At 48.8% G+C, this 13,276-nt stretch overlaps 1 protein-coding gene across 1 annotated transcript in view; it reads left to right on the forward strand.

Moving 5' to 3' along the window:
• LOC311240195 (E3 ubiquitin-protein ligase rnf213-alpha-like) overlaps positions 1-13,276 on the forward strand; it is a 128,667-nt gene that overhangs the window by 18,920 nt on the left and 96,471 nt on the right. The window contains 3 exon segments of the mRNA XM_084328737.1: positions 401-690; positions 2,233-2,492; positions 3,428-3,643. Coding sequence (XP_084184863.1) covers positions 401-690; positions 2,233-2,492; positions 3,428-3,643 — 766 coding nt within the window.

Below are 13,276 nucleotides of genomic sequence, written 5' to 3' on the forward strand. Positions count from 1 at the left end.
TCTCAATTTGGTCAGTATTGTCATTTGGACAAGCCATTACTTTAAGTTGCGGGCAAGAAATACAAGTGTGTCCACACATCTGAGGTAGAACATAAACACGAACTGTATAACAAACTGTATATATATATATATAATTTTTTTATTATTGACCACGTTTCATATTTATATAGAGGAAAAATATATTGCGATAATTATCTTTGTTTTATCGCCCAGCCCTACGCTGACTTGTCCTAATAAACTAACCTACACTGTAGCACTCAACACTTTGATGAACATTGTTACTCAGCTGATAGAGTTGTGCCCTTCCTGATGACTTGTCCTACAGAACTTGTAAGTCGCTTTGGATAAAAGCGTCAGCTAAATGACTAAATGTAAATTCATCATGTCTTCTTGTCTTAAGGGGACTGGCATCAATACGATGACATAATTTGCACGGAGCCATCCAAGAATATGCTCAAGCGCTTACGAGAAGCCGTTTGGCCCGAGCAGAGGAAGAGAGTGATCCAAGGCAGAGAGATCGCCGGTGTGGTCATGCTGGAGACCATATTTGATCTCCTCAGGAGCTGGAGTGAGATCAATCTGAAGAGTTTCCTGAACCAGTTGAATCAGTTTGTTCATATCTACGGGAACCCCACTGTGTACGAGGAGACCCACCACCGGTGGAGCTCCTTAAACTATGGAGTAGATGACGTAAGTGAATTCTGATCCAAGAGAATTCTTGATAAACGGATCAAGTCTCTCCATCCACACAACAATCCAAAAACACACACAATGAACTGACCTGATGGCAGGCTGCAGGGAGCTCTCCTGGGTCCTGATGGCAGGCTGCAGGGAGCTCTCCTGGGTCCTGATGGCAGGCTGCAGGGAGCTCTCCTGGGTCCTGATGGCAGGCTGCAGGGAGCTCTCCTGGGTCCTGATGGCAGGCTGCAGGGAGCTCTCCTGGGTCCTGATGGCAGGCTGCAGGGAGCTCTCCTGGGTCCTGATGGCAGGCTGCAGGGAGCTCTCCGTGGTCCTGATGGCAGGCTGCAGGGAGCTCTCCGTGGTGCTGATGGCAGGCTACAGGGAGCTCTCCTGGGTCCTGATGGCAGGCTGCAGGGAGCTCTCCTCTGTCCTGATGGCAGGCTGCAGGGAGCTCTCCTGGGTCCTGATGGCAGGCTGCAGGGAGCTCTCCTGGGTCCTGATGGCAGTCTGCAGGGAGCTCTCCTGGGCCCTGATGGCAGGCTGCAGGGAGCTCTCCTGGGTCCTAATGGCAGGCTGCAGGGAGCTCTCCTGGGCCCTGATGGCAGGCTGCAGGGAGCTCTCCTGGGTCCTAATGGCAGGCTGCAGGGAGCTCTCCTCTGTCCTGGTGGCAGGCTGCAGGGAGCTCTCCATGGTGCTGATGGCAGGCTGCAGGGAGCTCTCCGTGGTCCTGACTGGTCAGGGGCGACAGTGGCTCGGGAGGTAGAGCAGTCGTCTGGGAATCCGGAGGTTCCCGGTTCGATTCCCGCTCCTCCCGGGGCAGCGTGTCGAAGTGTCCTTGAGCAAGACACTTAACCCCTAACTGCTCCCGGTGAGCAGGTTGGCACCTTGCATGGTCGTGTGTGAATGTGTGAGTGAATGGGTAAAATGTGAGGAACAAAATGTGACTTATACCGCACCTGTGTATACTGTATACTTTACTTACTCATAGTATATATTTAGATTCTAGTGTTTATTGTAACCATGTTTATTGTAATGTATAATATAACTGATATGGTATACAGACCTTCATCTGCACCTTTGATCACACTGCCTACTTTCAGATGCATTAATTATATTGTTTACCATGTTTATTTTTTACTTTTCTACGGTACTATAATTTCATTGCCTGTATTTATGTCTTCTACTATTACCCTGTCCATACCTGTACCCCCCCCCCCTCCCCCATGCTGCTATGATGCCTGAATTTCCCCCAAGGAATATCTTATCTTTCAAGTTCAAGTTCTTTATTTGTCAAATACACAACAATACAGGGGCATTGCAGGTAATTACATGTTTGTGTTTCGAGCTCGGACTCAACAGTGCACAATTAAGAAACAACAATGAATACAAGAATGGTAACAACAATAAGTAGTAGTAGTAGGAAAGTTTGATTGATGTGCACTGTCCCTGGGTAATAAATAAATAAACTTAAACCCTCCATCCTCCCCCATGCTGCTATGATGCCTGAATTTCCCCCAAAGAGTATCTTATCTTATCCTGTTTCCCCTGCAGGTGAAGGCGCTGGTGAAGGAGTTCATGGTGGATAAGTTCATCCCTCAGGTGCTGAAGGACGGCGGCGGGAAGAGCCACTTCCTCCAGGACCCCCTGCTGGCGGCGGTGATCACCCTGTGCGTGTGGAAGCAGCAGGGCATCAGGCTGGAGAGCAGCAACCTGAGCCCCCTCTGCACCGCCCTGTGCCTGCCCCGGCTCGACAAGGAGGACCTCCTCAAGTACTGGGCAGACTTCTCCCACGCCGTCTCCAGCCTCAAAATGTAACTATTTTCTTTTCTCCATTTTGTAGTTTATTTTTTTAATTTTTTTTTAATCCACTTTTTCTCCCATTTTTCTATTTTTCTCCCGTCCCAATTTCGTATCGTCCAATTCAACCCTCCCCTGTCTTTTGAACGCTGTTTCATGCCTCCCACAAGCCGGCTGCAATGTGGACTAAGTCATACATAGCACAAGTCCTCTCCGATACTCGAGGTAACAGCAGTCGCATCTTTCCACCTGCGCGGCTCGATCTCTCAGCGTCAGGGGTCTGGGCTTTGGAGGGGCCCCGCCCCCGTCGCTTCCTGATTCTACTGCGCAGGCGCACCAACCGACCTGTAGGAGTCGCTGTCCACAACGCCCGATCCCCACCCATCAGTTTCCCTCCCCCTAATACTGCCAATGTGTATTAGTGCGGACGACCAGCTAAACTGAAAGCAATGTGGAGCGCTGGGCTCGAACAGGGAGATGATCTGTTTGAGCCCAGCCTCCAGTATTCGTGGTGAGCGCCTTGCCCACTGCACCACGTAGCCGCCCTCTTTGTAGTTTATTGTTACAATCTTTTGCCGATTGAAATGTTTAGTTTTTATTTCGAACCTTTTGTTTAAACTCGAAAGCCAACTGAGGTTTCCCTCGTTTACAGTCACGTCGAGTGTAGCTACATCATAGAGAGTTAAGCACAAAAAAAAGGCATATAAAATCACACAGAATGATAAATCATAACAATAAGACAAGTAAGGATAACAATAAATTAAACACGTACAACTTGATTGACAAAGGTTGGAGATTAAGGTTTGATGACATCACGTCATAAATCAATCTCTCTAGACTGTATAACATAATGTTGTGTTTGTTTTTTAAATGTATCCAAGAGTAAAGACCATAATCCTGTCAAAACAGCAGTCATAGTGTATACAATACGTTTGTCTCTCTTGACTAGCCTGCCAGAGACGCTGGTTGCTCTGATAAACACGGTGAAAGACCAGGGAATGCCACGCTGGATCCTGGTCCTTCCCCTCCTCCACCTCCTCAAGGGCACCACCAAGCCTTTCCAGCCCACTCCCCTCTCGGTCAACTCCAAGACTGATGCCCTCTGGGCGGGTCTGCAAGGCCTCAAAGTGGGCAATCCAGCGTCACTGAACAGCCAGGAAAAGAGGTAAGAGCTGTCCTGCAAAATGAGAAGTAATAATATAATAATAAAATAATAATAAACTGTATTTGTATAGCACCTTTCATACAAGAAGTTATTCACAGCAGTAGGCCGCTTTGTTTATGGTTTGATTGTCACCGATACACATAAAATCATGAAATTGGCAGATACACATAAAAAACCAAGTGCTTTTTTAGATGTTTAGTGTCAGAGCCACAGGTCTTTCTGATATACTCCGCCTTTCCCCCGTTCTAGGGTACAGTATAGAACAATTACAGTTCTGAATTATTTTACAGAACAATAGCAATAAGTGATATCTAGTCTTACTTATTGATGCTCCACAAAAATAACTCATTATGCTACATTAGAGAATACCGGTATGTGTGTGTGTACAGTATATATAGTAGAGGTGGAGCGATACACTCAACTCACAATACGATACACAATATGTGTAACTGAGGGGTACAATTCCCTGACTGTATTGTTAGATATGATATTTAACACCACTACCTCATGTACTTTAACTTCTGGCCACCCAGTACAAGATATAAGTATGATGAACACTTTCCCACCTGATGAAACGAACCAACACAAATGTACCAAATCGAATATTTAATACAGCAAAAGGTGTATACAACATTCACTTAATTACATTTATGATTTGAAATATGGAATATGCACTTTTATGGCAAATGAGTATTCGTAGGTAAATCAACATTGAATGTCCAATCTCTGGTTGCGCAGGGAGTAAGTATACAACCTGGAATATTTAGGAAACGATAGCGATGGTACTTAAATGATTATAGCTGGATACACTAAGGGGGGGGGGGGTTAGAGAAGCCGCTGGCGGTATCCCATCTGGCCGACGGTGTCTTGGGAGAATCCAAAGTCTTGGACACGGTGCCCACAGAACCTCGGGCCGCAGACGAATACAGCTGGACCCTCTGTGGAACGGTATCTGCCGGTCCACAACGGAGAGACGTGGTGCGACCTCACGTGTAGAGCGCCGCCTCACCTGGAGTCCTCTCCGGGGGGTAATTCCAACACTCGGCAGTGTTGGCCTTTATCCATGGAATAATCAAAGCACACAAAGCATAATCCAAGAGCCGTGGAAGGCTCGCCGTCGTCTGGGTAGAGTAATCCAATATACAGGTCCAGTCGCTCTTGACCCGGAGCTCCTCGGATGCAATCACCACTAGGGGTCTGACCAGCCTGGTTAAGCGTCCAGATAACGTCAGGAACGATGGGGGTGCTGATAACTGTAGAACTCTAACTGAACGATGCACCATACATAAATAGACTATTATTAGCTTAATAGAATACGTCCAACTCGACGGTATGGTGCCAAACTATGACCATTCAACTATTAATCTACACGATATCTCAATGCCTATTCTGGGCCAAGTAGGCCTTACTACACCGCACGTGCGTCGTGGGGAGGCTTTTGCGTCTGTCACTCTGTTGGAGGGTAAAGAACTGGACTAAAAGAAAGTTCTACTTTACGAGCGCCATATATATATGCGCTATGAACAAATAGTACCATTCGTATTTCGCCCGGCATATTACTGCGCGGAACCGGGGGTTGCCTCGACATGTTAGGCGGCACAATTGAACTTGGACCTAGGGGTATGGCAACCTGGCGCCAGGTTCTCGTCCAATGGTAGAATGAAACTATTATGGGCTGTTTAGTAGAAACGGGGATATTCAATGCATATTGTACAAGGAATATACAGGGGATATCAAACGATATACAAATACAATTAAATATATATATATAAATAAATATACATATTCGGTTTAATCTGATCCTTCACAACAGCCGCCCCCTAATTAGTCCCACCTAATTAGCTAAGCAGAGACAGATTAACCGCACTGTCTTCCACTCAAGGTCCGCTGTAAGGGTCAGTCAACTCACAAAGTCATAGGGTCATGGTCATCATCGATAGTATCTGGGAGTCGGGGCAGTTCTATGAGCCTCGCCACGGGCCGTGTGTAGGTGCGCCCTTGGACGAGTACTTCAGCTGCTCGGACCTTGCCATCGGCACCGGTGATCACTTTGCTTACGCGGCCAGCCGGCCACATAGCTCTGGGGAGTGACTGGTCAACTATCATGACGACTGTTCCTTCTGTCAAGTTGTCTCTCTCTTTTACCCACTTCTGGCGGGTCTGTAGAGACGGTAGGTAGTGAAGTAGGAAGCTGCTCCAAAACTTGTCAGCTAGTACTTGGCTGTACCTCCACATTCTTCGGCCGTTCGCTTCTTCAGGCCTGTACATTGTCTGGGGTAGCGCGGGGTCCAGCCGCCCCATTAGGAGTGTGTTGGGGGTGACTGGGTCGACATCTGCTACATCACTGGAGACGTAACCGAGGGGCTTTGAGTTCAATACTCCCTCGATCTCCGTGAGGACTGTCATTAGGACTTCCTCCGCTACAGTCTGGGCTCCGAGTACGGCATACAGGGCTGTCTTTATAGAACGTACTTCTCGTTCCCAGGTTCCACCGAAGTGGGGTGCGTTCGGGGGATTAAACTGGAAGTCAATCTGGGCTGGAGCGAGGTGGGTCTTAAGTTCTGGGCCCATAGCTTGGAAGCTCTCTCTCAGCTCTCTTTCTCCGCCTTTTAAGTTGGTCCCGTGATCAGACAACAATGTAGACGGTTGTCCTTTCCGTGATATGAATCTCCGGAAGGCCATAAGGAATGAGTCTGTGCTCATGGTCGGAAGGAGCTCGATATGTATCGCTCTGGTGGTCATGCATTTGAATACAATACCCCACCGCTTCTCGGTGCCTCTTCCTCTCTTTATATACAACGGGCCAAAACAGTCCATGCCTGTGGAGTGGAATGGCTTGTCGCCGATTCGGAGGCGACGGGGGTAGGTCAGCCATCCGTGGTATGCTGGGCTGCGCGCGCCACTTACGGCAGTCTAGACAGGTTCGCTGGAAGCGCCGTACTGCTTCTCTCCCTTGCAATATCCAATAACGACGTCTGATCTCCGCGAAGACTCTCTCTGCTCCTGCGTGGTGTACATCCTCGTCGTATTTCTTTATGATCAGCTCTGTGACCTTGTGTCGGCTGTTCAAGACGATCGGGTGCTTAATGTCATCTGGTAGATCGGGGGCTCTCCGCAGGCGACCACCCACTCTGATGAGATTATGTGCGTCACTCTCTGGTGCCAGGTGAATCAGTCTGCTGTCTGATGGGACGGGGTTTCCTCCCTGTAGACAGTCTAGCTCATCGGGGAACGAGTCTCTCTGGGCTCGTTGTAGTAGAAGAAGTTCTGCTTCTTCGTAGTCAGCTGCTGACATGTCAGTGGTGGACTGAATCTCTGGGTGGTGCCGCAGGAATGTTCTTTGTTGCGCACTCTCTAGGGTAATGCAGTCATCTATGTTGGGGTTGTGGAGGCGACAGTGCTCAGTCCACAGAACATAGGCTTCTTGTTCTCAGCCTCCTCGTTACTTGCTTCCCTCGGGGTGGGCGTAGGCCAATCTCCTTCCGGGAGCTGGAGGAATGCTGGTCCGTCACTGTAGATGTTGCGACGGGTTAGGTCATCCAGGGACATTCCCCGGGTGATGACATCAGCTGGGTTGTGTTTGGTATCCACATACCTCCAGCTTGCTTCTTCTGTTAATTCTTGAATCTCGGTGACTCTGACTCCCACGAAGACTTTGTATCTGCATGAATCAGACTTAATCCATGTGAGTACTGTCGTGGAATCTGACCACAAGATTGTTCTATGCACCGGAGTGGTGAGTTCACGTTGGATTAACGTGGCTAGATGCGCTCCTGCGAGGGCTGCGCAGAGCTCTAGACGTGGGATAGATTGTTGCTTACGTGGGGCTATTCTTGAGCGGGCCAGTATGAAAGCAGTGTGTATCTTTCCTCCCATCTCTTGGGCACGCAAATAGGCAACCGATCCGTAGGCTACTTCGGAGGCGTCGCTGAAGACGTGTAGATCAATCTCGCATGTCTCTGGCCTCACTGTGGATGGGAAGTAGCTGCGGCGTATATTGACACCTGGGAGTGAGCGGAGTTCCGTCTCCCACTCTCTCCATGTTGAGGCAAGGTGTGCGGGTATTGGGTCGTCCCAGCCCTGGTCCTTGTCCCATAGTGCTCGTACAATCATCTTTGCCCTGGTGGTGTAAGGTAGAATACATCCCAACGGGTCATATTGTCTGGCGAGTGTTCTGTACACACTCCGTCTGGTGGTCGGTATCGCCGCCGACCTTCCTTGCTCTGGAGCCAAGGGTTTGTGTCTATAGTGGAGCGAGTCTGTTTTGAAGCGCCAGACTAATCCTAGTGTCATTTCTTGGGCTTCTCCTGGGATTGTCGCCATCCAGGTCTCGCTGCTGGCAGCCTTGTCTGCGGAGGAGAGGCTGCGCAATACGTGCGGGTCACTGCTGGCCCACTGCCTGAGATCAAAGCCTCCTTTGATTAGGGAGGCGCGTAACTTGATTAGGAGAGCCTCGGCTTCTTCTTTAGTCGAAACGCTTTGTAAACAGTTGTCCACGTAGAAACTGTTCTTCACACTGTGTTGGACCTCTTCATCTGCTGCTGGGTCCTCTGCGTCTCTCTGTGGGCTGGTACCGGCAGGGCACCATAGCCAGCTGGTCCAGGTGCTATTCCTCGGGGCTGGTCGTGCGTCGTGCTCACCCGTGAATAGAGTCGGGGGTCTGTAGCGCAGCGCCGCGGGGTTATAGCCTGGACTGTATGGGACCTCCTGGTCCGGTGGAGTACTGTGCTGTCGTCGGGCTTGGTTCTCCTCCTCTCCCTCTTCTTCCTCTATCAGATCTTCCAGATCCTGTAGTGGTTTATCTTGCTTCTCCGCAGTGTATGCCGCTCCTTCCTTGTAGCTGGGTCTCGCTTGGACCGGTCTGGGAAGGGGGTCTGCGGGGGGTATAGGCTTTGTCTGTTGGTCAAGTTCAGGGTCGCTCGCTCGTTTAGGAGGCGCTGCTCTTGACTGTTGTCTCGACGAGTTCCTTGAACCCCTGGTGGAGGGAGAGGGTGTTGCCCTGGGGATCATCAGCCGCTTCCTTAGCTGCGCCATTAACTTGTCGCGCTCGGCTTGTAGTGTGTCGCGCTCGGCTTGGCGCTGGATGGGATCGATGTTGCGCTCTGCTTCTCTTTGGGCATAGTCAGCGGCGCGCTGGGCTTCGGCTGCGGCGCGCTCTGCTTCTCTTCGGGCATAGTCAGCGACGCGCTGGGCTCCGGCGGCGGCGCGCTCTGCTTCTCTTCGGGCATAGTCAGCGACGCGCTGGGCTTCTCTTTGGGCACCGTCAGCGACGCGCTGGGCTTCTCTTTGGGCACCGTCAGCGGCGTGCTGGGCTGCGGCGGCGGCGCGCTCTGCTGCGGCGGCGGCGCGCTCTGCTGCGGCCCGGTCTCTTATCATATTAATTTCCGTCTGAAGGCGTCTCATCTCCCGGCGTCTCATCTCCCGGCGTATGCGCTCTTCTTCGCTCCGTCGCTGCGCTTGGAGGCGTTCTCTTTTAATAGTAAAATGTTCGTGCTCGCTGAGCGCCTGTGCTTGGAGACGGTCGCGTTCACCCTGAAGTCGATCGCGTTCGGTAGAGGCTGCCAGGCGGACGAGGAACGCCTGTTGTAGCATCCTCGCCGCTTCTCTGGGGGAAGGCGGTTGTGGAGGTGAGCCGCTCCTGCGTGAGCCGCTCCTGGGGGTACTCGTTGGGGAGTCCTGGAGCTCTAGTTCCTCGGCGCTCTCCTCCTCTTCTTCCGTGCAGAGTTCTCTCTCTGTAGGGTTGTCTTCCTCCCGGGGCTTGTCGGGGACTACTTCTTTAGTAGTGGCGGGGGGTAAAGGTATGTCAATTCCCTCCTGGTCCCCACCGTGGGCTTGGTCAGTTACATTAGGACCTACTAGGGCCTCTGTGGTCGGGGAAACCTGGTCGTTAAGGTCAGACATAATTTTACTTTCTACTTTTACCACGTTTACCGTTTGTCGAAGGCTAGGTAGTTGACTGACAGTGTAAGCCTCTAAGTACTGAGGTGTCTGTCGTCTGCGCCGCGGGCGTTCTAGGTTAGGAGGATCGTTTCGTGGAGTGTTCATCATAGGCCATTTCGATATTAATAACACTATATTAATATTACACTAGTTACCATCCGGCTCGAAGGACCAATTGTAACTGAGGGGTACAATTCCCTGACTGTATTGTTAGATATGATATTTAACACCACTACCTCATGTACTTTAACTTCTGGCCACCCAGTACAAGATATAAGTATGATGAACACTTTCCCACCTGATGAAACGAACCAACACAAATGTACCAAATCGAATATTTAATACAGCAAAAGGTGGATACAACATTCACTTAATTACATTTATGATTTGAAATATGGAATATGCACTTTTATGGCAAATGAGTATTCGTAGGTAAATCAACATTGAATGTCCAATCTCTGGTTGCGCAGGGAGTAAGTATACAACCTGGAATATTTAGGAAACGATAGCGATGGTACTTAAATGATTATAGCTGGATACACTAAGGGGGGGGGTTAGAGAAGCCGCTGGCGGTATCCCATCTGGCCGACGGTGTCTTGGGAGAATCCAAAGTCTTGGACACGGTGCCCACAGAACCTCGGGCCGCAGACGAATACAGCTGGACCCTCTGTGGAACGGTATCTGCCGGTCCACAACGGAGAGACGTGGTGCGACCTCACGTGTAGAGCGCCGCCTCACCTGGAGTCCTCTCCGGGGGGTAATTCCAACACTCGGCAGTGTTGGCCTTTATCCATGGAATAATCAAAGCACACAAAGCATAATCCAAGAGCCGTGGAAGGCTCGCCGTCGTCTGGGTAGAGTAATCCAATATACAGGTCCAGTCGCTCTTGACCCGGAGCTCCTCGGATGCAATCACCACTAGGTGTCTGACCAGCCTGGTTAAGCGTCCAGATAACGTCAGGAACGATGGGGGTGCTGATAACTGTAGAACTCTAACTGAACGATGCACCATACATAAATAGACTATTATTAGCTTAATAGAATACGTCCAACTCGACGGTATGGTGCCAAACTATGACCATTCAACTATTAATCTACACGATATCTCAATGCCTATTCTGGGCCAAGTAGGCCTTACTACACCGCACGTGCGTCGTGGGGAGGCTTTTGCGTCTGTCACTCTGTTGGAGGGTAAAGAACTGGACTAAAAGAAAGTTCTACTTTACGAGCGCCATATATATATGCGCTATGAACAAATAGTACCATTCGTATTTCGCCCGGCATATTACTGCGCGGAACCGGGGGTTGCCTCGACATGTTAGGCGGCACGATTGAACTTGGACCTAGGGGTATGGCAACCTGGCGCCAGGTTCTCGTCCAATGGTAGAATGAAACTATTATGGGCTGTTTAGTAGAAACGGGGATATTCAATGCATATTGTACAAGGAATATACAGGGGATATCAAACGATATACAAATACAATTAAATATATATATATAAATAAATATACATATTCGGTTTAATCTGATCCTTCACAACAATATGGGCTCACAAAACTTATCACAAGCAAGTTGATTTATTCATGTTGTTCTGTGGCACAGCCAAATGTAGCAAGTTTTTAATCACAGCTTGGCTAAAATGCTGTCAATCTGAATTTTCACAGATATACACTATTGCACTAGCTAGCCAAGTATTTAGCCTTGCATTGATTTATTACTATATATATATATATTATATATAGTCTGCATCGTGTCAAGTAGACCACTCCCAACCATGGGGTAAACCAAGTTTCCAAGTTGGGGTAAACTGCCAAATAATAATAATGATATTATTATTATTATTATTGATAATGAGAATGATACTAATAGTAATGATAATAATAAACACACACACGCAATACTTTTGTAAATCAATAAATATAGAACAAATTATTTATACACATACTTTGTAAACCAGGACCAATACTGATTTATGCATCGATACCGATATTTGGAGTAAAAAAAACTTTTTCTTGTAAAATGAAATAAGACAAAAATAACTGCATAGCTGCATAAAAATATTTGTACTGCATGCAAAATCAAACTGCATGGTTTGTACCTAACTCTGCATGGCACTGACATCGTTGGTGAAGAGGAGACTTGTGTGGTTCTGTTGAGCCCATTTCCACTCTGATATCTTGGAGGTAAGAGGTCAAGGGACCCCTTCAAAATTGGCCATGCCCACAATCCAATTTAAACACAGTAGCAGCAACTGGAGAGGAGCTCAGATGATCTGGTGGTATGTAGTGCTTTTTTTTTTCTCCGATCAGCTGTAAAGTCTGCGGTCTGCGGGAGAAAGTTGACGTGTGTTTGCGCGCGCACGCCTTTCTTTCCATTGGTTACCATTATTGGGCGAACAAGAAAACAAGAAAACTGCAAAATTGTAATGACCCTGCTGTGTTAAACATTTAATTAATTCATCATGGTTTTGTTTTAGGGACAAATAGGCTGTAGTAAACAGGAGAGGAAGAGGGGAGAGCCATCAGTGCGCATTGTTAATTCTGTCCGCTTGTCGTCGTGCCTAAGCTTCAACGTTTTATTAATCATCTACATTTGGCAATACAAGCTAAACGTTAAAGATCAATGTAAGCCAGTATAAAGTAAAGTAAAGATATTGAGCATCGATTTGTAAAATGTGCAACCCTACTTTCACCTAGTGGTGAGAGGGTATTCTTCGTACGGCTGCGCGTACCGCACAGTGACAGCCGTACCGTAAATTCGCGGGACGAATTACGTACCGTTACACCCCTACAAGACGGACAAGCCTGCGATCTATGGATTCCATAGAGCAATATATCTCCCAGCAGCGTGTCGAAGTGTCCCTGAGCAAGACACTTGACCCCTAACTGCTCCCGATGAGCAGGTTGACACCTTCCATCCGGCGTCGGTGTGTGAATGTGAGTGAATGGGTGAATGTGAGGAACTAATTGTAAAGAACTTTGGATAGAAGTGCTATATAAATGCAGTCTATTTACCATTTACTATTCCTCAATCAACTAGTAATGATATCGGTCAAAGTCGATATCATACACGTTGAGCTCATTTGATTGGCAATAAGCCAATATCGCCCAATAATATATCGGTCGGGCTCTACTGTTATGGCCTGTTTCTGGGTTGGTTCTGAGTCACTGTTGCCACCAGGGCCCGTTTTATTGGGACACTCTTAATCCACTGGGGTCCGGCCATGTGGCGGGCGCCGTCTGCCAACCACAGGCATGTCTCTCTCGATGTAGACGCCTTTCCTCCGACGCATGTGCAGCCAGCCGGCAGCCAGCCTGGCAGCGCAGATTCTCACCGGGAGAGTGTAACGTGTGGAAGGTCACACTACCTTTTTCCAGATCCTACCCTCGCTGTGCAGGTGCCCCGACCGAACTGTAGGGGTCACTGTCCACAACGCCCAGGACCCACCCACGGCTTCCCTCCCCCTAACTCAGCCAAACGAGTTAGTATAGTGATCAGCCCAAGCCAAGGCAATGCTGACTCTCCGGGAGTCGAGACCGCAGCCTCTTGCATTGGTGACGAGCACAATCTCCGCCACACCACCTGACCGCCCCAACTTGCTTCACAGTTAATGAACCCACTCGGCCAAAAGACATTAATCTTTGTTAAAATTCTATTTTAGGATCAGTTCGGGTCCTTTTACAACATAATAAG

Source organism: Notolepis coatsorum (assembly GCF_963971535.1).
Source record: "Notolepis coatsorum genome assembly, chromosome: 14".
NCBI lineage: Eukaryota > Metazoa > Chordata > Actinopteri > Aulopiformes > Paralepididae > Notolepis > Notolepis coatsorum.